The sequence below is a fragment of the Eulemur rufifrons genome, chromosome 25 (genome assembly GCF_041146395.1).
Source record: "Eulemur rufifrons isolate Redbay chromosome 25, OSU_ERuf_1, whole genome shotgun sequence".
Lineage (NCBI taxonomy): Eukaryota > Metazoa > Chordata > Mammalia > Primates > Lemuridae > Eulemur > Eulemur rufifrons.
In genome coordinates, this window is record NC_091007.1 from 13181873 (window position 1) to 13208712 (window position 26840).

The 26840-nt window shown below is 34.6% G+C and overlaps 1 protein-coding gene across 1 annotated transcript in view; it reads left to right on the forward strand.

The window, feature by feature from the left end:
* Window positions 1-26840, forward strand: part of MALRD1 (MAM and LDL receptor class A domain containing 1) — a 456545-nt gene that overhangs the window by 315237 nt on the left and 114468 nt on the right. Inside the window, 1 exon segment of the mRNA XM_069458846.1 lies at window positions 13551-13708. Coding sequence (XP_069314947.1) covers window positions 13551-13708 — 158 coding nt within the window.

Here is a 26840-nt window from a genome sequence, read left to right on the forward strand (position 1 = left end):
TACATTGTAATATTTTTCCAAGTTTCAATTTTTGAGACATTCCAAGAGGAAAAACATAAAGAGGAGGAGGAACAGGAGGAGGAAGAAAATGGGATCAGAATAAATGGAGGAAGAACGTCAGAAATCCTTACCTAAAGAAACATGGTTCCCTGCAGCTTCCCAAAGAAGCTACACAGATATTAGAAGATCAAAGTAAAATATACGGTATGAACTGATTGTGTTGTCCCCCCACTTCCAAAATTCATATGTTGAAGTCTTAATCCCAATGTGATTTTATTTGGAGATAGGATCTTAAAATAGATAATTAAGGTGAAATGAGATCCTAAGAGTTGGATTCTAATTCAGTAGGACTGTCGCCCTCCTAAAAAGAGGGAGACACCAGGGATGTGCATGTACAAAGGAAAGGCCATCACGTGGGATGCAGAGAGCAGTCAGCCCTCTGCAAGCCAAGGCGAGAGACCTCCGGAGAAAGCAATCTCCTGCCCACACTTTGATCTTGGACTCTTAGCCTCCAGTATTGTGAGAAAATAAATTCTATTATTTAAGCCACTCCGTCTCTGGTCTTCTGTTATGGCAGCCCTGGAAGAATGATACAAATACCATGGAAGGTTTTGAAGAATTTTTCAGGGTAATTCATTCAGAACACCTGGGAGAGTTGGGAACTTGGACCCCCACACCTCATATCTCCCAGCAGTGACTACTGCTTCCAAACACAGCTGCTCACAGAATTGGCTTTTTCTCTCAGTATAAAATCAAGGAACTGCTGTCTAAAGAAAATTGAACATCTGCCTGTATAAAGATAATCATAAGATAATTACAGCCTGAAAAAGAGGCAGTGTCACACTTGGGGTTACCCAGTGCAATAGAGTGTTTTTCAACCTTGGGTGACTAGTAGAATCATCTAGGGGGTTAAAAAGTACTAATAGCTGGAATCTATCCACAAAGATTCTGATTTAATGTGTCTATGTTCTGGCTTGAGCATCAAGATTTCTAAAAATCCTCGTGGAACGCTAATGGATAGTCAAAGTTGAGCACTCCTGCCCTGCAGTGAAGTCTACTTTCCTACATGCCCAACCTACACAGACAGCACTTGCTGCTCATTCTCCCAATCAAAGAAGTCTGTTGCAAAAATAGTTCTGTATAACAGCTGTGGAAATTCCTTATTTTGTCCTATACTGAGCAACAAAAGCTTTCATGCATAAGTATAAATGGATAACCAAGAGTCACCATGCATTTTAAAACAACCAATATCATGAAAAAGAAAGTTGAGGATGTGAAAAGAGAACAGTTATACCTAGAGGACATAGATAACTCAGTAAAATGGACAAAAGTCATATTTCTCATAACTCTTTAGAAAAGTGCCACTGTATTTATTTATTATCTACGCTGTATTTATTTATTATCTATCTAGTCTTGTGAGCCCCATCTCATCCAACTTCACATGTACCTAGGGAGAAAGCTGCCAATCATATACACCCATAGAAGACTATGATTTGGAAGCAAGTATCACTCATCCTCTTCCATTTTTCCCAGTGTGCTCTACCAATATAACCATTCTTATGTTCACCATGACATAAAAAATTACTTATACATATTTAAGTAAATACTTAAATACAGATACTTATATATTTAAATATTAACATAAATATATTTCTGCTGGTTAGATATTTAATTACAATATGGAAGTAGAGTTAATTTTTAAGTATAATGTGCTACTCATTAAAAAGTAATCCTTATCTTATAGAAACATATACTGAAGAATTTAAAGATGATCCAATTTGATATCCAGGTTTGTTTTCAAATAATCCAGTGGTATTAAGGATATGGGTGGGAATATAGATGAAGAAAGACTGGGTTTAAAAATTGTTAAAGCTGGGCTTTTGGTAGGTAGGAGTTCATTATTCTATTCTTTCCACCTTGGTATAAATTTAAAATTTTCAAGAATAGAGATATTTAGAAACAATATTTGTTTTTTTCTTTAATGTCAAAAAGTATTATACATGAGATGTTGATATTGAATGAAAAGCATGTGAATGAGTCAATTCTTTTAGAATGTTGGAGGGGAAGATTAAACCTGGAATAAATAATCTGAAAACTTTTTAGGTTATTTATTTCATAACTTTACAGGCATCCAGACATCATTGTTTCTCTAAACAGAGTTTACTGAATGCATACATATTTACAGACTTTATTTTGCAGTAAAATAATGAACCATTGAATGTATCCATTTCTATTTTACCAAAGTCTTGCCTCCTTGAATTTACTCCTTTTTTAATTGTCCTTAAACTGCCACTCTATCACTGCATCATACCTTTTTGTCTTTAAGCATCATAATTCTCTCCTTCCTTGACCAAAAAACAAAACAAAACAAAAACCTAAACTGAGCTTAGCTTCTCTTCTAATGATTTTTGTTCTTTATTTTTTTAGGTTAAATGACCATTCTCCGTGCACTGTTTGTAGCCTCTCCCTCACTGCCCACAACTTCCTTGGTGCCCTATAATCTGTCCTCTGCAAAAATATTATTTCTTCAACAGATAATTATTGGTCACTCACTCTTGGTTATTGATCTATACATTGTAGAGATAATTACTTACAAAAACAGCCCCTGCCCTCATAGATATATTCTGGCTCCCTTCAAGGATGTTAATGATTTTGTAATCATAATGACCTCGTTCTTGCTGCTATATGCATTTGATACCACTGATAAATCTGCACCTTTTCCCCCACCTAATGTTATGTTTGTCTCTGATGCTTTTTTATTCCTCCTTCTAAAACCTAAATGTGAACCTTACCCAGTATTCTGACTTTGGCCTTTGTACATCTCTTCGTACACTCCTTGTTTGCTCAGGGTTTTTATTTTCTCATTGCTCGAAATGTGCTAATTCCTGAGTATGGCTAGTCCTATTTCCACATTCATGTCTCATACTTTCAAATGCCAGCCAGGTAACTGTCAGTACCTCTAAGTCACACACTCACACTTGAACTTACCTTCCTTGCAGAAACAATCTCCTTCTCTTGACCCTAGTATTTGTTTTATCTTCACCATCACTGTTAACACTGTTAATTCTCTCTCAATTTCAAATTCTGTCAGCTCTTTATTCTCAACTAATTATATGTTTTCATATCTTTGTATTTCCATTTCTGTCAGCCAGACTCACTTCTGGGCTATTGTGGATGTCAAGGCAACTCATCTAGAATGCAAATATTCTTCCAAACCAGGCCACATCCATGCAAAGTTAATATTCCTAAATGGTGACTCCGGGCCCTCCAAGTAATCAGAGGTTTCTTCATTTCCTTTTAGTTTGTCATCAAGGGCTATCTGCTTTCTTCCGCAAATTGCATTTCTGATTTTCATTCTTATGTTATTCTTCTACAGACACTGTGATCTTGTACCTCAAATGTGCTTTGGGTGTTTTAAATGTCAACATTTCGTTGTTTCATTTGTTTAGTATGATCGGTAATTTTTTTTTATAGCAGACACTATATACTGGGTAAAAGGGACTGAGGTAAATAGACCTTTAGGATGAGGTTTTATGTTTCTCTGACTAGCAGTCAGATTGTGTTTATTGGCTGCTATAGCTGTAGGTGTCAAAAGTTAAAAATTCCTCTGGCATCCTTGTTTTTGTCTTCCTTGTTGTATTAGAGTTTCCCTAGGGGCTTCTTCTTAAATAAGGACTGAAAGATGATCTTTCAGTTGTATTCCCCATTAGTATACATCATTTATTAAGTCTTTCTTCATCTACCAAATTTAAGCCATCTTTCATTTATTGAACTACATAGCATTTATGATCTATACCGATATTTGGTAACATATACTCACAAGAACCCAAATGAGCTGTAAATTATTATTTTATTCCCACTTGGTGGGTGATGAATATGAGACACAGTGGGGATTTAGGGGTTTTCCTAAAGTCACAAAGCTTGTAAGTGTCAGAGTTTGGTTTTGAACCCAGGTGGAGTCTGACTCAGAGCTTGTCTTCTAAACAGTCCATATTGTTAGCTTGTATTGTAAGATTCCTTTTGGGTTTGCTTCCTATTTTCCTAGCCATATCTTGTCCATCTCTCTACATGTAAATGGAAAACATCATGTCTTCTCTACTTCTCTGTAGTAGTTATTCAATCGATAACTTGCAATTAATTGTCTTACTTCCACTGGTAGAGTCATCTTTATATCTAGTCTCTAAATTTCCCAGGAGGGTAGCACTAATTCGCAACTGTGTTCTAATGACTTTATGTGTAGTATATCATTTAATTTTTACCACAGCCCCATGAGGCGAAAGTACCTACTCTAATTATCTCTTACTGCTTCTGAGTCCTAGAGAATTTAAATAGGTTGCCCAAGGTCACACACCTAATAAGAGGTAGAGTTAGGATTCCAGTCAAAACCTATAGCTTCCGTGCCTGCAGACTTAACCAGTGGACAATCCTACTTACAGCTTCTGATCATTACATATTCATTAAAGGAGTCTGATAATATCTTTTTCAGTTTTGATGAAAATAAGCACTCTTCTGTTCTTATTTGCTTTCCACACTCCTTTAGGTAAAAAGGATCTGAAATCTAAATGAAGTCAAAGCTCTTCTAAAGTAGTTATCACATATCATTTACCTACATAAAAGGGTTTATAATTTCTTTTATTGGTTTTTCCTGCCTGCATGACTCTGAAACGAGTTTCCTTTGTAATCTCAATTTGGCAAGTAAAATCAAGTTACAGAAATTAAGACAATGCATGTTTCCAAAGGCATCCTGACAAATAAATGACCCATAAAGAGTTTCTTCAGGGTTCTCTGAGTATGAGGATTAAGAGATTCAAAAATCCCTTGTTTCTACCTGGATTTATAGGGAATGCCAACTGATTTCATTTATACATCATCTTTGTGTGATTGAAGTATTCTTGCTGCTGAATATATTAGGAGCTTTCAAAATAAGATGATTCTACCTTGTGTTGGCATGCCACAACCAGAAGCTTCATTTTTATATAAGATTAATGTGTACTGAGAGGGAAAATTCATAATATAACATTAATATGAGACATTCTGGTGAAAAGTGTTTTTTATTTAAATAGGTAGTAATTCTTTTCAGAAGAGAATAATGTCTAAAGAATAAACTATTGGAAATGAAAAATCATTATCTAGTCGTTGTGTAGGTCTTCAAAATGCAAATAGACATGTAATGACAGACATTTTTGTCAAATGCTTTGAGAAAATTTCATTCAGCTTCTGAGACACTGTGTCTATGGTTTCCATTTTGGCAACTTTGAGGAAACTTTTGTTCTCTCACTGAACATGTTTACATTCCACAGCCTTTAAAGATTGCAGACACAAATAGCCAGCACCTTGGAAATCTGGGGGGAAAAAAAAATGAAAGCACGAAAAGAGATTGAGGGCATTTCAACTGATAGTCATTACATACCCTTCTATTTAGAGTGAGGGACAGGCAGAAATTACAGAGGATGTAGAGGCAGGCTGAGTAAGTCTGATGATGAAGAAGAGAGATTTTGCTATTTTGAAAGAGAAGCACATTGCATAGCATTGTCAAAAACCATTAGGCAGCTTTATTTTATGAACAGTAAAAAAATAAGACTAAAATTGCCTTCAATTTAAAGCAAGGAGTGAATTCAGATCACTTGAAGTAGGAAATTGTCTTTTATGATTTGACCCTACTACAAGTAAGTATGATTCTTCTCAGGGCACTGGAGCTGTACAAATAGAGCTTTCTTTTAAAATTATTAACTGTCCTTTTTGGAAAAAAATGTCAGATTGATTACCTTATAGTATAATAACCCAATGAAACATTTTCAAAATCTCAAGATTTTAGCTAATCACACCTAAAAGACAAATTAGAATCTTTAGTCTCTGCTCTGAAAAAGAATTTTCATAATGCATTGTGATGAATTCTGAATGTGGCTAATATATTTTTGATATCAAGTAACCATTGTGATTTGAGGAAAGTACACTTTCATGCTGAATTTACGCTATTTGTATTTGACATTAAGTGGCCCCAATTTGCAAAAGTGTGTGCATTTCTTTAAAGAGTTTTTAAGTAAAAATTGAATATTAATTGGAAACCTCTTTCAGCACCTGATTTTTGCTAATTAAGATGTGGCATATAAAATCTCTACCCTAGAAATATTAAGAACTTGTAATCATAAAACCTGTACAAGCAAAAGTAAGGTATTAAACTAAAAGTGTACAGAAAATATTTGGGGTCAGAGAGTGTGGGGAAAGGTAAAATTCAGACATATTTTAATGAATGCCCTGGTCCAGAGTACATTTAGTAGTATTTAATTAAAATATGATAGATTTTACAAAGTTAATTGAATTCATTCTAATATATGAGAGTTAAGTAGCTTTTAGAATGGAAAATAGTAAGCTGTAAAACAATCCAAAATGAAACAAAAACATTTTGCTATAAATATCTGTCTTTTGAATATTATTGATCATTTCACAGTCACGTATAAAATAAATAAAAGGAAGTGGTTTAATGATTTACCATTAAATTCTAAATACTTTGTGCCAGTTGAGATTTTTAAGCTTTATTATCTGCATTAACAAATTCTGCACTTTGTATGAGACATTGACCTTCCCCAAGGATTTTGCTAGATATAAATAGGTAGTTTTCAATAAAGCTACTAAGAGTTTATAAATGTTTGGAAGTGGATCTAGTCTGAGCTTGCTAGATAAAGAATGAGTCTATTTGTAAAAATATAATTTAATGTAAGGTGTTATAACTTTGAGATAAAGTACATAGTTTCTGGATAATTCATATATTTCTATTTTAATTTTAAGAAGCTAAGCAACTTTTCACCTTTATGATTCTCAAAATAAACATATGGCATCACAACAAGTCTGTCCCCCTTACAAAGTCAAATTTAGATATGCTAGAGTTTCAGAATTAAAAATTGCCAAAGACCAAATTTGCAATGGTATTTTCTACATTTCCAGGCAAACTTTTACATTCTTAAACTTTAAGATGAATATAATTTCACATTGACACACATTAATACCTCAGCCAGGAATCAGCTTTCTGAGTTTTGTGTTAGACTGCAGGATTCTGTAAGACCAAAACTGAATATGCAAATTAGAAGATGCTAGGTGGGTTATCCTTTGAAGACTCAGCCCAGAGTCCCCTAACTAATCATTGGAATTATTAGCTTTGATGTTGAGCCTCATATGACATTATTTGTCCTGCACTGAAATAAACATTCTGCAGTGAAATGGTACATTATCTTTCCCACTGAATTTTTTTTTTACATTGTATATCATGATAAAGCCCTAAAATACAAACATTATATTGTACAACATCCCTTTCAGTGATGTCATATCTTTGCTAAGATGGTTTTCACAGGTGCTATGATAAAAGTAAGTACTGGAGAAAATAAATGTGGACTAGGAAAAGAAGGAGGTGATGTTCAGTCTGATTTCAAGTTTTGAGAATGTGTCTAGTGCTCACCAGACACACATTCCATTAGAAAAAAATTATGGCTGCTTAAGAATGAAATAATACAAGTGTTATCGTTTCCATTCATGTGTACTACTTTTTCAAGTGCCTGCAATGTTGTTAGACTATTAATGAGTATTAAGTGGTTTGACTTAAGTACTTTATAAACAAAATTGAGATATTGCTTTTGGCCTGAGGTATCACAAAAAAATGACTGAGACTCTAAGGATACTGTCACTTGATTCACTTCAGGAGCCTACCGGGCATGGCATTGGACAAAGCACTTGATTAAACTTAATTCCGGCTGCTGTGCAAACTTAAAACTAACCTTTTAAAATTAAATATTACATTAAAATTATTCAAAAGAAACATCTGGATTAAAGTTCTAATGAATTAAGACTTATGTAGTTAGAGGAATAAATTTACTGAAATACAAAGTTTTAAATCAGAATTCAATTTCTAACTTTGCAAATTGGTTAAATTTGTGTCAAGGAACTCAATTACTACTTTTCCTACTGCTCTAAATATTTGACTTTCAATGTCAGGTTAGCACTACAGCATGGAAAAAGAAATATTTAAAGTCTGAGTTAAACAGGATCTGCTTTGGAGATTGGAGTCCATTAGTTCTCATTATGTATGTTACACTATTTAATAGCTGAGCTATAAAATATAAAGGTTTTATACAAACATACTAGTTAATTAGTTATTTGGGATAAGTTCAAGGCTATTTCTTCACATCCAATAGAGGATGAATAGATTCCATGCTTTCAATTAAGCCTTAGCTATATAAGAAAAGTTATTATTATAACTCTTGGGTTATACCATAGTTTTCCTATTCAGGGTAATATTTCAAAGTTTGTCTGATAAAGTGCAGTCTAAATGCATTGGAAATGCTAAAGTGTGTAAAAGGCAACAGGATGAGAAGAAACCCAGATGTTCTTATTTAATTAAAGATAGCATGGATTTAAAGAAAGAACATTTTTAATGAATAAGCCAAAGTTCTTAGTAGATTGGACAGATGGAATGGAGTCTAGATATATCTTGGCTGTGCATGTCACATGTGTTGTTATTTTCCAAATAAGAAAACAAGTGCTATTCCTGGAATGAAATGTGAAACTTTTGTGACTGAATTAAAAATAGTGCATTCAGTTTTCCTAACCCAGTATTTGGTAGCACATACAATCTATTTCAAAGGACAATGAGGATAGAAAACAGCTTACTGATGTTGCCGGGAAACTTTTCAAGTTGTTTTTCCACTTCTACTCTTCCGTATTGTGGAAAATTTTGCTGCAGTGATTCTCAGGAGTTGTTTCTTGATTATTTGTCTTGATTGCTTTTTTTTTTTGTGCTAGAACCTTATAAAGGGTTCTAAGTGAAGAGAGGTATTTTCAGTAAGGAACTTTTTTTAATAGATGTAAGTCATTTCCAGTTTCCAGTCTAGCATGTAAGCAGCTTGAAAGGCATGAACAAACTGAAAATCAACAACTCTTCTTGATCCATTAGAGCTGTGGTCCCCAACCCACTGTACCAGTTGGTGGCCTGTTAGGAACCGGCTACACAACAGGAGGTGGGCAAGCGAAGCTTCATCTATATTTACAGCTGCTCCCCATTGCTCACATCACCTTCTGAGCTCTGCCTCCTGTCAGATCCTCCCTCACCCCTCTTTGTGGAAAAAATTGTCTTCTGTGAAACCAGTCCCTGGAGCCAAAAAGGCTGGGGACCACTGCTTAGAGAATTGAGTTCATAGGGCAGACTACTACCCTCAACATTAAAGAGACAGACAGGCAGATACAGAGAATGACAACTTACTGAAGCAGAAGCCCATAAGCAGACACCTCTTCGGGAACAAGTATCACGGTAGGATATAATAATCTATAAATGGAAAATTGCTACAGGCTTAATGTGGACAAGTTTGAGTGACATAAATTTAAGGAAGACCCAGTCTTATGGGGGCCCACACATTTTTGTGAATTTTATCCTCAGCAGCTCTATTAGGTTCTCACAGCATAGATCAGAGAAAAATCCTCTTAGCTTTCAGCAAGGGAAGGGGGAAAGTAGCCATTTAGAAATATTCCCAGAGCATTCTGTTCTTCTAAACAAGGCCTGCCCTCAAAAGAATCTATTTTACCAGAACCTAACTGACCTAGAGGCATGGAAATCCCAACTGTGTTGTAAGAGATGGGAGGGATGAAATGGGAATGCTCTGTTACGCAGTACTTGCACGACTCGTGAAGTGGTATAGTGACATTTGAAAGAGAACTTGGGTTAGGGGTTGCAATGTGTATTGCAAATTCAAGGTCAACCAATAGACAAAGTAAAATGAAAAAAAGAAGAAAAATGTATAATTGATATGCTAAAAGAGGATAAAAATAGAATCAATTGAAGCCAGAGAAGACAGGAAAAAAGCGTAGAAGAAGAAAGAAAGAATGAAAGGAGTAATGAATAGAAACAGTAACAAATATGGGAGTTATTAATCCAACTATATCAATAACCACCTTAAGTGCTAATAGTCTAAATTCACCAATTAAAAGATAAAGACAGTCAGAATAGATTAAAAAAAAGACTCAACTGTATGTTGTCAGTAAAAAAAAAAACCCTACATTTAATATAAACATACAGATGGATTAACAATAAAGGGATGGAGAAAGATACACCATACTAACATTAATCAAAAGAACATGGTGATTTAGACAAAGATGACTTTGGATCAAGGAAAATTATCAGGGATAAAGAGGGAAATTATTATACATAATGATGAGGAGATCATTACTCTAAGGAGACAAAACAACCCTTAATGTATAAGTGCCTAACATCAGAATATCAAAATACATGAAGCAAAACCTGATAGAATTTCAAGGAGAAATAGATGAATCCACTATTATAGCTGGAGACTCAAACCCATCTATCATTAATGGACATATCCAACAGGCAGAAAGGAAAGACAGAGTTGAACTTAACAGCACCATCAATCATGGGATCTAATGATCATCTATAGACTACTTCATCCAGCAACAGTAGAATATACACTCTTCTCAAGCTCACATCTAACAATCATCAGGACAGTCTATATCTAGGCTACATCACCTAACAAATTTTAAAGGCGTAGAAATCATACAAGGTATGCTGTCAGACAACAATGTTATTAAGGTAGAAATCAGCAACAGAAAAACCCAAACACTTGAAGATTAAATGAAAGACTTCTAAATAACACATGGATCAAATTAGAAGTCTTAAGAAAAATTTTAAATATTTTGAACTAAATTAAAAATATATATAACAGCATTATTTGTGGGTTTCAGCTAATACAGTGTTTACAGGGTAATTTTTGGCATTGAATTACATACATTTGAATAGATGAAAGATCTAAAATCGATAATCTGAGCTTACCTCTCAGGGAAAATGAGGAGTGGTTGAATCCAAAGTAAGCAGAAGAAAAGAAATAATAAATATTAGGGCAGATATTAATGAAATTGAATTAGAAAATCAATAGAGAAAATCAATGAAACTAAAAGCTGTTTCTTTCAGAAGACCAGGAAGATTGAAAGCCTCCTAGCCAGGTTAATTAAAAAAAGAAAGAGAAGACACAAATTACTATCAGAAATAATAATATCAGAAATAAAAGAAGGGGTCATTGTAACTGATCCCTGAGCACTAAAATGATAGTAAAGGAATGTTACAAACAACTCTGTGCCCACAAACTTGGTAACCAGGATGAAATGGAAAAATTCCTTCAAAATACAATCTACCAAATCACACAAAGATAAATAAGCTATCTGTATGGACCTCTATCTATTAAAGAAATTGCATAAGTGATTAATAATCTTCCACAACTGAAAGCCACAGGCCCATACATTTCACTGTAAATTCTCCGAAGCACTTAAAGAAGAAGTTGTAAGAGTTCTCTATAAATGTATCCCAGAAAATAGAAGCAGAGGGAACATTTCTTAACTTATTCTATGAGACCAGAATTACTCTAAGACCAAACAGAAAAAAGACATTACAAGAAAGGAAAAGTACAGACCAACATCTTTCATAAACATAGATATAAATCCTCAACAAAATATTACCAAATCCAATCAAATAGTAAAAAAAGAGAAAAACGTATGCACCATGACCAAGTGGAGTTTATTCTGAGTATGGTAGGCTGGTTCAACATTCAAATATCAGTATATTCTGTTATATCAACAAGCTAAAGATGACAAATCACATGATAACATCAATAGATGCAGAAATCCAACACTCATTTATAATAAAAATCCCTCGATAAACTAGGAATTAAGGAGCAGTTCCTCCACTTGATAAAGAACATCTACAGAGAACCTACAGCTAACATCCTTCTTAATGGTGACAAACTAGAAGCTTTCCTGGTAAGATCAGGAACAAGGCAAGGATACCTGCCTGCTCTGAACACTTCTATTTAGTAGTGTCCTGGACGTTTTAGCTAATGCAATAAGACAAGTAAGGAAAACAATAGCACCCCAAAAAAGAGAGAAATACTTAGATAAAAATCTAATTAAATAAGTATAAGATCTATGTGAGAAAAACTATGAAACTTTGATTAAAGAAATCAAAGAAGATCTAAATAAATAGATAGTGTATGTATATGGATAGGAAGACTCAATATTTTAAAGATGTCATTTCTTCCAAACTCGATGTCTAGATTCAGTGCAATTCCAGTCCCAGTAAGTTATTTTGTAAATATTAACAATCCGATTCTAAAGTTTGCATGGAAAGGTGAAAAACCCACAATAGCCAATACAATATTTAATTAATAATAATGCATCAATATTGGCTGATTAATTGTAACAAATATACCACACTAATAATGCAAGAGGTTAATAATAGGCAAATTTGGGGGGATAAATGGGTTAGGGTACATGGAATTCTTTATACTTTCCTCTCAACTTCCTTTAAACCTAATTGCTCTAAAAAATAAAGTCTGTTAATTTTTTTTTTAAAAATGGATGCAAGATCAAACGATCCCTTAGCATCTCATCTCTATGTGGGTTCTATGAGGAGTATAACAGATAGCTTTGTTTACCACACAACGCATTTGTTAAAACAGTGTCCATGAAGAACATGAAAAGGCAAAAAGACCATTGCTTGGTATGATGTAATCTTCTAACTCTCCTTTGCAATACACTGTGGCCACTTCCATTTTTGACTGTATTCAGGGGACTCTTGTATGAATTTTCCTTGCACTGAAGAAGTAAATGCTGGAGGGGATAAAAGTAACTAATACATATCCTGATTATCTGGAGAATACTCAATTTAACTGACAACAACTTTTTTAAAAAGAAAAGCTTCAGAAAAGAAGCCTGTTGTACTCTTTACTAATTCACAACTAATGATTTAAAAACGTATCTGAGTAACAATACTAAATGGCACCAGAAGAAAAAGGTACTTTAACTAGAAAATATTTTCATAGCCTCAACTGGGAACTACAAATGAATATTTAGCTTAAGAAAAATACATATATATAAAATATTCTACTCCAGTAAAAGCCTCAAAGAGGAATAGTAGCTATGATGAATTTTTAACAGTGTCAACAGAAAAAAATACAAGTATTGTTTAAATACAGAAATCTTCCACATGCTAATACAGTTCAGTAGAATAGAAGTTGTCTATTGCTCAGAAAAAATAACATGATGACTCCCAGAATCACATTTTGCTTTGCAGTTATAGCCATTCACTACTGCTCTGGTCAGTGTGGGAACCAGAACAATGGAAAATAAGGTATTAATACAATATCAGTCAGTCCCAATACCCACTGTGTACCAGCATACAAAGAACTCTATTTACAAATTAGAAACAAATTAGAAGGAAAGAAATACAACTTCATAGTCAACACAAATGTGTGATTGTTTTATGCACATGATCATAGTGACACTCTTTTTTTCAGTTGAAAAGAATTAAATGTTATTGATATATGACTCAATAAAAGAATAAGTTCCGTATGAGTGTCTGTCTCTCTGTGTGTGTGTGTGTGTGTGTGTGTGTGTGTGTATGGGTTTAGGGATAAAATGATAGTTGTGCATGGTTGAAATACATTCTTCCCCATGCTATAAAATATTTTCATTGCACTGAAAAAATTGTATTAATCTGTTTCAAGGTAGTGGCAAACACTTCCTGTATGTCAATTCATCTGGGCTCAAAGAAGGAGGCACTGCAAGAATCACTACCTCCAAATACTTCCCAGCTACCCTCGGCATGTGTACCGTTCGGTTCTTGTTCTACATTGTTGATCCCGGGAGTATGGGGGTATTAAAGGTACGAAAGGACAGAGATTTGTGTTCACTGAAATATGCATGACATATGTTTAAACATTCTTTTCCCTTTTCCTGTTTGTTTGTTTTTTCCTAGTCACTCTACCAGTCACTGATACTATTAATTTCTCATTTCTTTCTGGGGCAATGGGACTTTGGCAAGCAGTGCTGTCATTCATCTTAATCTCATTCAAGATTTAGCTCATTGATGGCTGCCACCTGAACTCAATTTTGGTGCATGCTGTTTAAAAGATTATGTGGTGAGAAGAGGAATTTGGGCAGATTCCACACGTATCTTCCAATAACAGCTTAGCTGAGGACAGTAAAGAAATGTGGTATGAGGGATAATGATGAAGAGAATTTTCTACCCAAAAACAAAGTAAAGGCAAATCAAATTTAAGATTTTAGATACATAATCAGATTACAGTGAAAACAGCATGCCTGCTACATTTTTAACTATTCAAGGCAAGAATCTGCACCAAACACAGATGCCTTTAAAGTTGCTGCATTTATATCTCTCGTTGTATGAATGATCAATGAGTTTTTCAATCCTTGTGAACCAATTTTCAGATCTTGGTTTCTAATTAAATGATTACACATCAGCACAAAACACCCAGTGTTATTGCCTTGCATCTTATTTGAATAAGTACAATTGGGACTTTTGTCTTTATCTCAAACATTGTCCTTTGTAAATAACAACATTAAGTGCTTCCTATCTTTCAGGGCATGTATTATAAACATTACATGTTGTCAGTTTTAATTCTCATATTCACCTGATGAGGTAGGTGTTAAATTTTTTCCCAGTTTTACCATGAAGAAACAGATTTAAAAAGGCTTCGTAACTTTTCCAAGATTACACAATTAACCAAAAATCTGATTTCAAAAATCTGATATCTGTTACCCAGTGTTGTTTCTCAGGTTCTCTGTGGGCTAACAAAGAAGGCTGAGGAGAAACACGGGGAAAGGAGAGAAATAAAAAAGGCCCTATCAGGTCTGGCCATTTACAGAAATGGGAACTCTTATCAAGTAAAAGTATAAACATGCAAAGAAAGTAGGAAAGGTATACTGATGCTATGTGAATGTCTGTTTTTCCAAAAAGAAGCCAGTTGAAAATAAAGAAAAAGAGATTCATTTTTAACAGTTTAGGAATATATGAGTAAATGCAGAATGGGAAAAAATTTTGAAACATTTTTCCTTAGTTTTTACATACAATATATGAATATTCATTCAGTAGGCTAGCCTGTTGCTTGTGCTAAATTTTATCCAGAGTAATGTATAACCATTGAGCTTAAGGAGTAATCTATGTCATATCAAATACAAGACATTATTAAACACAGATTGCTACAATTGAAGAGGACACTAGTCTATGGTTATTTGTTACTCATGGAAGCAAATACCAATGGAAAGGCCACTGGACCTTTCAATAGAATGCAAGCAGATTTCAATCACTTTCTAACAAAATGTTGCTTCCTCAATTCCAAAAAAGCACTGCCAGTATGTCGTTTAGCTCTTCTTCAGCTGATGAGTCAGCTCCTTTAGTTACCCAGGTAAATGGCCTTCCACTTCTGGCCACATTTCTGTAAACAGCCTTTGAAACAGAAATGCTGGCCTCAAGTCTTGATAGCTGATCCCTTGCTTTTGGTGCCTACTGGTTTTGCTAGCTAGAGGGCAGCAGTTAAGTGTGACAGTAAATGCTTTTACACCATGGGTAGTCTTCAGAGAGGTCTGTTGGAAAGAATAGCAGCAGGAGGTTGATAGCCTGATTTCTGGGTTTTTTTGTACAGAATCCCCCTCCCAGACTCCAGATGGTCTTGGCAGGGTTGACTCTCTCAGTGACTTCCATGGGTGACCCACGCAGGGCCAATCATAGTTGTCTCTAGTATTTGATGCAGAGTTTGAGAGGGTTTCTGTTTGTTTTGTATGGTAAATTGTAAGGATGTTGCTGGCCTTGGGGATATTGGAGGCCAACTTTCCCAACATGGGGAGAGAGAGGGTCTGAGAAAGAAGCCAACACACGGAGGAACACAGAGCTAAAGAAAGAGGAAGAAACAGAAAGGTGCCTGCCGTGTTTAAATCCTGGATTCTCTGCCTGAGCCAGCAAAATTCTCTTTTTTGTTACTTGCTACTGAAAAAGTCCTAACCATCACAGAAACGTAGGATAAACTGTTTTCATAATGTGCCCTTAAATCCTAATGGGTCACAGCAGCTGAGGCAAGTCTCATTTTCTCAACTGTGGCTCTGGAAAATCTTGAGCTATTTCCAGACTGAAAATCTTCCTGAGCATGCAGTAATTCTGCATGCGGAGGAGCCAATGAAGTGGAAACCCATTCTTCCTCCTCTTCAGACTGAGGCTTTCAAAGATCAACATGCTGTTCTTTCACATGCAATTTTGTGCTTTCTAGTAATCTCTAATTTGGAAATTACAGTGCTGCATTTTATTACATTTTCTAGGGCAGCGGTTTTCAACTGACATATTGCATCCGTAAGGATTACACAGGCAAGTTTGGCAGATGGACCACTCCTGATAAGGGGTGTGAAAATACATTTTTCTGCATCTATTTTTGCAAGTAACTGATGCCCAAAGTCCAAATAATGTTATCTGGAATTGTGGTGGGAAAGAACCTCTTACTTTTTATGTTAAAACAGCTCTTAAAAGAATAAAATAAATGATCATATTCACTGCTGGTGTGGGTGGAGAAATATATTCATTGAAAGTTGGATTATCAGTTTGTAATTATGAAGAGCATTTTGGAAATTGAAAACTTTTAACTTTTATATTAAAATATTTCACATATAGAAAATTATTATAAAGAAATACAGATAGATATGGAAACTATTTTATTTACAAGGTTTTTTTTAATCTCGATGTTGTTTATAACAATACATATTGGAAACCACCCGAGCATCAAATAGTCAGAATTGGTAAAATATAGTACATTCATTCATACTGAAACACTAAGGAAGAATTAATTCTGTGAATGAATAATTAGTGACAAGAGAAATGTTCATAATTCTTTAATGACCAAAGTAGATTATTAAGGAGTATGTATACTAGAATGCAATTTTTAAAAAATTTATCTAATTTTATATGTATATATGTGCATATATCTATATCTATTTATCTAGATAAATATACATGCCTATATATGACAGAGAAAAGCAATAAATGCAGGCATACACACTACAATGGTTAGAACAATTATCTGTAGATGGCAAGATAAATAGTTTTTTTTAGTATCTCTCTGTCTCTGTCTCTTTTCTCTGTGTCCTGTTTCTCTAGATGTTCACATGACTGGCTCCTTTTTGTTTTTCATGACATATACTGAGAAAGGGGCTTCTTTATCATTCAATATAAAATACTCCCAGCAGATGATGAATAATTATTTATCGCAGGAGATTTTATTTGCTCCGGAGTACAGTACCACAAATTGAAGCCTTCACCTGTTTTGTTTGTTTATTTGTTTTCTGCCATATCTGTTATGTGTTTGCCTTCAGTCTCTTTATAAGGGCACTAATCCCATTCTCGAGAACTCCACCCTCATCACCTAATCACCTCCCAAAGGCTCCACCTCCTAATACCATCACCTAGGGGGTTAGGATTTCAACATGTGAATTTGGGGGAATAATAAATATTCAATTCATTGCACAGGGAGACAAGTTAGAAGACGATTTCAAAAGTCCAGGGCAGAGAAGATGAGGCTTGGTTTAAAGTAGAATATAAGGATAAACTAGAAGGCAATATCTACAAATAATGAACAGGACTTAGGTCTTCACTGGTATGTTAAGATTATTTTCTAAATAAAGCATGCCTAAATTGTATTAGCATATTAATGAAGTGCATGATATAAAGCTAAAGCAGTCAAAGACAACTTGTAGAGCTGATGAGATCAAGGTGAAATTCAATTATGATTTTCCTATTATCTTTTAAGATAAAAAGCCAAGCTATTCTGATTTATCCCAGCTTTCAAAGTAGTGGTTTGCATAAAGAAAGAAAATATTTTATAAGAATTAGGAAGACTTCACTACCTTTTGATAGTAGATGAATAATAATCAGAATAATACAGTGTTCATACAGGCATTCATATACTTTGATTCAAAGGCTTGGGAAATTAGAGAACAATACTAATGTGTACTTAATAATTACTTTTTTTTCTAGTTCTGCTGAAACAGAAGAACTTATAAAGGTCAGTTTCTTTCTCTTTTCCAGCTACTGCCTACATATGAAATTAAAAGCTCTCTTTAAAATGGTAGTCATCACTTTTTGATCCACGTTGCCAAAAGAGCCCTAGGTGAAACTCAGTTAATTTCCCATTAGATTATTTACTTACAGTAATTCAGCTTCCTACCTTCTGTCTTGTGTTGATATTTCATGCTATCTCAGCTGAGTTAGTTAATGTCTACAAAAAGTGGTCAAGTTTGACACAGGACAAGAAAATTTCTCTGAGAATGACTAATATCTTTTTATTACTCTAGACTCATTTTTAAAGAAAAAAAATGAAAGTAGGTAACTTTCACAACTTATACTTTTCATAACTTTTTTATAATTTATATATAATTTTTTAATTGCTCAGGGAAAAAATGAATTACTTCCTAAAATTTCCTTCAATGATAACAGTTAAATTAACATATATAAAATAGGATTCTAAATGCCTATTGTTTACATCTCAGAACAGTAGCTTGCTTTCTCTATCTTAAAGTTGAGAAGTTCTTAGACCTAAATGATTTTAGTAAAACCTATGGCGTAAGACATTTAGCATGTAAATGTTCAATTTCAGTAAACCATTATTCCTGTGGCCTGGTGCTAATGAATTTTGTTTTGTTTTAATGTAATCTTTAGGCAGATGGTATTAAACAAAAGCAGAGAAGAAACTTGAGAATAATTTCAGACTTAATAATATCAGATGGTTACTATATGCCACACACCATTTGAATTTCTTTACCAAAAATTAATTAATCTAATCCTCACACCATCCAATGAGGCAAGTTACTAACATTATCTGCATCTTAACAGAAGAGACAAATGAGACAGAGGAAGCTTCCGGAACTCGTCCAAGGTCATAGAGCTCCGATCTATGCTTATAACTACTATGCTTTTCTGCTTCTCAGAACTAGATGGCTATTTTTATGGCATATTTAATGTTTACATTTTCATTATTCAGAACCATCTTTTATTTTCTGCAAATAGTTGTTAAAATCTAGTTCTTTAAAAGATCCTTTGCATATTTTGTATTCTGCATATTGTAGTTTTCAGTATAAATTTGATTGGAATTATACATTTTACAAAACACAAAAAAAGTGACATGATGGTTATTTAGTCAGATGTGCCCCCAAATACATAATGTGTGTGAGGCTGTGTGGAGGATGCTATGGGAATTAATTTTACTGATAGTTGCCTATGAGACATACCATTCAATCCTTCTGTTCCGCTACTTTTGAATAAACAGTTCAAGGATTAGAGCCACCAAGACCACATCCTCTTTGTCAAATGGATTGAGGTCCTCTCTGGTCGCTTTTAGAATAATCTAAAGCTTGTCATTGGATCTACAGCTATCCAGTTAGAATTGTCAGGATGTTTCAGGGGTCACTCTCTAAGCTAGTGCAAGAGGAAATTCTATTGCCTGTGATGCTCTCAGACCCATCAACTTCAGAATAAGAAATTTGGCAGAGAAGAAGAGTCTTATCCCAGTTCAGCCTGTTTTATCTTAAATGCAGAAAGATCATGGGACTCTGCAGTGTGGTACAGGGACACATGGCACCTACAGTGGGAAGGTATTTTGAAATAGAAAGGGATTTTGATATACTACCGAGGAACTATTCTCCCCACCATAAATAATCAGATGATAATACATTAATATGAATAATCTAATAATGAACCAATGAAATATGGTGCATAAAGGGTTTCTAGTAATAGAGGAAATGCATTTTAGATTTATATTCACTTAATCAGGCACAAGGTTATCATTCAGTACAGTGAAGTAATAATTTACACAGTGATACCCCATGTTAATGAGTTGCTCAAAAGGCCCTGGTTATTCCCAGAAGATGTGACTGCATAGACGAGGACCCGGCTCATTTCATCATTTTCTCAAGTGCTACAGAAATTTTTCAAGGCATATGTTTAATCAAAAGAGAAGTGGGCAAAAACTTATTTAAAGATTCAAAAAGGAAGAATAGACTAAGTTGAATATATACTTCGATTTACAAAGAAAATGTGTATTCAAAAATTAAATAGGTCCTAGTTTGTATATCATATGCTTAAGGTAATATATACATCACATTTTCTTTTGTATTCCTTTTCTTTATTATTGATGCTTACTGTAAAGATGCATTCTTATATTATTTTATAATGGGATTTGAGGGGCACTATCAGTATTCTTTCTATAATTTTATTCTTTTTTAAAGTAAATTTTAACTGATTTTCAAAACTAACCAGTTCTCTTTCATTCTTGTTTATGCTGAACTTCATAGTCATTGTTTCCATAAGTGGTGTTACGCTGTTTATCAAGGACAGCTTTGGACAATAATATTATTAAATGGTGTTTAATGGTGGAAACAGTAATATATGCATATATCACCATGTTTAAAAAAGTAGGGAGATAAGTGTAGTTTTTGAACATACTTGGCATATTTCTGCCTTCTAAATAGACTTGCAGAAAACCTAGATTGTACTCTAAACTTAAGTATTTCTTACCATTTTCAGCAGAAATATGGAAATTAACATACGAGGGTGGTGGTTTTCAATGTGTCTCGTGCACACGCACACACACACACACACACACACACACACTGGTGCATTGCAATCGTATATATGATATGACCCAAGCAATATGCTATAGCAATAGTTAAAACAAACTAGGGCAATTTTTAGTGATTTGCTAATAGATTCAAGATTCTCCCTATACAATAGCATCGTCTTAGGTTCTAATCTGATATGTTTTATTGAATAGAAGAGAAAGGTAAGGTTTGGTCCGGCATGCCAGAGACACTTAGGCTTCTGCAACAGGGTACACTTAAAAGTGTGTCAAGCTCACAAACATCATCTATCATATATAGTTAGAATCACAGACTCATATTTACACTTTAGCAAAGGTGGGTGTACAGAACTTGACAGCAAAGAGTTACTTTGACAGGTGAGGTACAGCAAACCTTGCTGAAGTCTTTCATTGTATTATAGACAATAAAGAAATAAATCTTAGGATGGTAAAAACAGTGGTATAAGTTTGCTATTAAATTATAAACTAGGATGGGAAGGCACCATATGAAATGCAAAGGGTGACACTCAAGAGAAAGAGCTCATTTAATTTGACCTTCAAAATATACTTTCCCTTCACAATATAATAAAAGTAGAAAAAGAAAAGTGACCTCAAGTTGAAGAGTTATGCTGCTAAAAATTAAAATCAAGTCACAGTTTTAAGACAGAGATGTGGGAATTTGCAAAAGAAGGTATTTCTTACACCTGACTACAGACAGACTAGGTGCAAAGTCACCTTGAAAAGGAACCAAAATCAGCTTTTCTCAGAAGTCTAGGTCCCAAGTTGAATATGACTTCTTACAAAAACCATTTAACATATTCAAAGTTAATGGAACTTTTCTTTTACATTTTTATTCCATGAAATCTATCAATCTTTATTTTCCTTGTAGATTCTGGTTTTAACACCTTGTTTAGGAAGCCCTTGCCTATCATAAAATAACAAAATATTCCTATTTGTTTTAGTTGTTATATAATTCTGATTTCTAAATTCAACTAAGTAATCTATGTATAATTTTTTTATATGTATGAATGGTGAGAGGTTAGAATCTCATGATTATTTTTCCAAATAGGAAGCCAATTTTTCCAACACCATTAATTCAATTCCTCCAAACATGCCTCCATTATCATATGTTAAATTCCTATATGCATATGTAAATTTTCGTTACATGTATGAAAGAATGATAGCTTCTCAGTTCGGTAAAGAGAGAGATAGATACATAGGGAGATGATAGAAACACATAGATAAGTTAAACCATCAACCTGTCTATTCCTACTCACTGTTATCTACTTAATTTGTCAATTTAGGAAAAAGGTATTTTTCAATTCTCCACTATAATTATAAAAATCTCTGTCTTTTTGTTTTTATCAGTCTCAGCTCTTGATATGTTGAAGCTACATTACTGAGTGCTTTAAGATTCAAAGCAGTTATGTCTGCTTGGGGAATTACAACTGGTATTAATATTATTTAGTCCTCTGCATACTTCCCCTGGAAATCCGATTTTGTTTGTTAATAATATGGATGGCTACTGTCTTCTTTTGTTGATTGCTTCATATCTTCCGCATTCTTTTATTTTTAACTATGCCATGATACTTGGCTTTAGTCATGTCTTCTATAACCAGTATATATGACTGGATTATATATTTTTTGTACAACCTGAGCTTCTGTTTTTTTATAAATCAATTTAATCCTTTTACATGTGTTGTGGTTACTGTTTCTTCATAATAGATACCTGTATTTTGTGTTTTCCATTTGTCTCTTTTCCCCTCTACCTGTGTCTTTAGATAGGTTAATTATATTTCCTTTGTTCTTCCTCATTCCCAAGTTTATAAGTTTTAATTGCTGTGTCCCTTTTTCTAAAGTAGACACAATTTTTCTTAAATCTATTTAAAATATTTATCCATTATCATTGAAAGTTAATTGCATACTTCTTAACCTACCCACCACCCCAATACAAGAAGACCTTTGGCAAGATTTATTTGACCTCACCATCTTCCCAAACTGCTCCATGACTTATTAAAATTGGCTGGAACTAGAGTGTAAATAATTCATCTACTTACTTGGCAATCATATTCTTAAAAATGCCTGAGATCTCACAATTTATTATCATCTAGTAAAACTGTATGTTTTACAGTTAGTTATCTTTGCTCACAACTCTTTTATTAATTCCTATGCAATCTGCTATTTTGGACTCTTTTTGTTTGATGTCTATATTAGTTTGCTAGAGTTGCCACAACAAGTTGCCATGGCCTGGGTAGCTTAAACAGTAGAAATTTATTTTCTCACAGTTGTGGAGGCTGAAGGTTCAAGATCAAAGTGTCAGCAGGTTTGGTTTCTTCTGAGGTCTCTTTCCTTGGCTTGTCAATAGCCACCTTCTCACTGTGTCCTCACATGTCCTCTTTTGTAAATACGGCTCTGGTGTTTCTGTATCTGAATTTCCTCTTTCTATATGGGCACCATTCAAATTGATTTAGGGCCTAGCCTTATTTTAACTTAATCACCTCCCAAAAGGTTTATCTTAAAATATAGTCACATTCTTAGGTATTATGGTGTAGGGCTTTAATAAATGCACTTTGGGAGAAGACATTCAGCCCATAACAATATGTTTTGCTCATGTGCATTTCAGATAAGTGCATATGTGCTAACCTTTTAGAATTCCTGATTGATTGAAGAAAAAATCATGTGTTCATATTGGAAAGATAGTCTGGTTGGATATAGATTTCTAGATTCAAAATTATTTTTCCTTAAGAATTTGAAGGTGTTGCAACATTGTATTTTAACATCCAGTACAATACCTGCCTCCTTTGTAGAAGACAGATATCTGTCTGATTATTTTTCCTCTAGGACTTTTATGCATCCTACTTTTGTCTCTGAAAGTAGGTAAAATATTCTTTTTATTCCCTGAAGTTTATAAATTTCCCTGGAAATTTGATGGGCTCTCATCATTTTTTTTTTTTTTTTACCTCAGGGAGATTTTTATCTGTAATTTATTTGATTATCTCCTTCTAGGCAATGTATTATACAGGTCTAAAAACTTTATGCACAAAGTTTTCATCTCTTGGTCCTCTGGCACTGTGGTCTTAGAGGGTCACTGGTTCAGTTTTCCAATTCACTTTTTGGAATATATGATCTGTGTCAATTCTGCTACCCAGTTTATCTCTGGGGTTTTATTTTAAAAATCATATTGTTAATTTCCAAGAACTCTGAATGCTTCCCTTTCATATTTGCCTACTAGATATTATTGACACCCAAATGTCTCAAGGGAATTAATTATATTTCTTTCATCATTTTTCCATTTGTTCTATTCTCAGTCTTCCCTGTGGTGTTCAGTATTCTGTTTAATTTAGTGCCTCCATTTTATATTTTTCCTTACCTGTCTGGTTACTTATTATCAGTATTTTATTCCTATATGTGAATGAGTCTAGATTTAATAATATTACTATATGTATTTTATTTCCTCAGACCAAGTAAGATATTTCATTTCCCCCAACACTGACTGTACATTCTGATTCAGAATCTCTGGTTTTATGTTGCTTTGGTGTAAAGGATTAGCTGTGTTTTCTAGTGGGTTTATGTTTATCAATGTGGACTAAAAATAAAATCCTAAACTGCCCCCCCCACCACTGCTAACTGAACGCACCCCTCTCAGCCAAGGGGACCCCAGGAAAAACAAACTTAAAACTGAGTTCCCAGCCATGATGGGATGGGAGGTGTAAAGCATAATTACACATGCTTGTCTCTTCATAAATATTCATGAACCCTTCTATAAATATGTATATTTAGCCACCCTGCTTATTATAAAACCCAGTTTCCTTTTGTCATTCCCTGAAAACAGTATTTCTGGCTTATGGCAGGAGTGATGTTTCCCAGCCTGTCAGAATGGCCACTGCAGGTTGAGACCTCTTCATGAGAAATAAAGCTCTCCTTTTTAAAAAAATATAAACCTCGTGTTTTTTGTTTTAGTTTTTTTAATGAACACTATGTACCGTAGCTTGTTTATTTGTTGAGGGAGGTACATGCATTTCACACCAGTCACAAGGGACATTGCCTCACCTCTCTGGTCCCAGCACAAACTCTCAGAAACTCCTATGTCACAGTTCCAGTTCGGCAGTATGTACCCACCCTGTGTGCTCTGAGTACAAATGCCCTGACTTTTCTGGAGCGCTGTGACTAATTACCAGCTGGTGATATGTCAACAGCTCCTACTTGCTGGTCCCAGTCTCTGTGTTATTCCAGAATTCTGCTGGCAGAGTTCACCTTTTTTCCTGGTCTTTTCTTTCACTGATAGGTGTTTGCAAATGCCTCAGCTCTGTTTATATATTTTCATCAAACAGTTTCCATTTGGTTAAAAACTTCCAGAAAGTCCTTACTATTTTTGTATGCTAATAGCTCTGCTCCTGATTTTGCAGTGCTTCTGTGGATTTATGTCTGTATTTTTTCCTGTCTTTGCAGTGGGAACATTCTTGGGGAGCATAGGTAAGCGTGTGTTTTCAGTTAGCCATCAGAACCAGAAACGATTTTTCCAAATATTTACAACTTTTACACAACATAGTGAAAGAGAAGTAAATCAACCCATAATTCCATTTTTTTTTCTATGTGTTGTTTAGTTTACATTTTCCTTCACTTTGAGGGAAGGTGTTTTGAAGGCATATTGAAGATGGTCTGTGCGGTGACATTATTAGCTGGGGAGAAAAACATGTAAGTGTCAGGTTAACATTGAAGGTTGTACAGGCCATTTTGCTATGAAGAGGCCTTTTGTTGGTGCTTTAATTCTGATTATTCTTAAATAGTCTGTCTCTTTCAAAGAATGTGTGGTTAATGTTGTAGAGTTAAATATAAATCAGCCATCTCAATTTCCACATGCATAGTAGCCATAATTTTTCTCAGTCCTTCCTCCTCTGATACGTTCAGTGATGTTTATTACAAACCAAGTGAGGTGTAAGAAAGACGGCCCAACTGGAATATAGGAATATGCAGGAGCCTGTGTCCTAAACCCAGCTTTGCAAGTCTAAGGGTTGGAAACTCAGAAAATGTCTACAGCTCTCTGGTTCTCATTCCCTTTATTTACAAGGACCCTAGTAATACTTTAAAAAAAAAAACTGAAAAACCTGAAACTTCAACTGAAATTTTTTGTTTAAATCCTACAAATGTGTCAGCTACTCATAATGAAATCACCCAGTTAATACTCTCATTAACATGATTTATCCTTTTATATTAACCCTTTTGTCAGAATAGATGACATAAGATTTGTAACAGCAATCGTGTGGATACTAATAAAAAGTAAATATACTTAGTGTTGGTACTAAATTTATATACATCATTTTAATTTAAAGTTAATAACAGACCTATCAAGTAGGTACAGGCACACCTCATTTTATTGGGCTTTGCTTTACTGTACTTCGCAGATATTGCACGTGTTACAAACCGCAGGCCTGCGGCAACTCCACATCAAGCAAGTTTACCAGTGCAATTATTCCAACAGCATGTGCTCATTTAGTGTCTCTGTGTCACATTTTGGTAATTCTCACATTATTTCAATTTTTTTTCATTATTGTTGTATCTGTTATAGTGATCTGTGATCAGTGATATTTAATGTTACTGTTGTAATTTGGGGGGACACCACAAACCCTGCCCATGTAGGATGATGAGCTCAATGGTTAAATGTATGTGCTCTGACTGCTGCTCCCACTGGTCATTCCCCCATCTCTTTCCCTCTCCTTGGACTTTCCTATTCCGTGAGACACAAAAATGTTGAAATTAGGCCAATTAAAAACCTACCATGACCTCGAAGTGCTCAAGTAAAAGAAAGAGTTGCACATCTCTCACTTTAAATCAAAAGCTAGAATGATTAAGCTTAATGAGGAAGGTATGTTGAAAGCTGAGACATGCTGAAAGCTAGGCTCTTGTGCCAGTTAGCCAAGTTCTGAACGCAAAGGAGCACTTTTTGAAGGAAATGAAAAGTGCTACTCTAGTGAGTATATGAATGATAAGAAAGTGAAGCAACCTCATTGCCGACATGGAGAAAGGTTGAGTAGTCAAACCTGCCGTAACATTTACTTAAGCCAAAGCCTAATCCAGAGCAAGGCCCTAACTCTCTTCAATTTTATGAAGGCTGAGAGAGGTGAAGAAGCTTCAGAAGAAAAGTTTGAATCCAGTAGAGGTTGGTTCTTAGGTTTGGAAAAAGAAGCCATCTTCGTAACATAAAAGTGCAAAGTGAAGCATCCAGGGCTGATTGAGCAGGTGCTGCAAGTTATCCAGAAGGTCTAGCTAAGGTGATTGAAGAAAGTGGCTACAGTAATTTTCAATGTGGACAGAACAGCCTTGTATTTTAAGAAGATCCTAGGTCTTTCATAGCTAGAGAGGAAACATGAATGCCTGGCTTCAGAG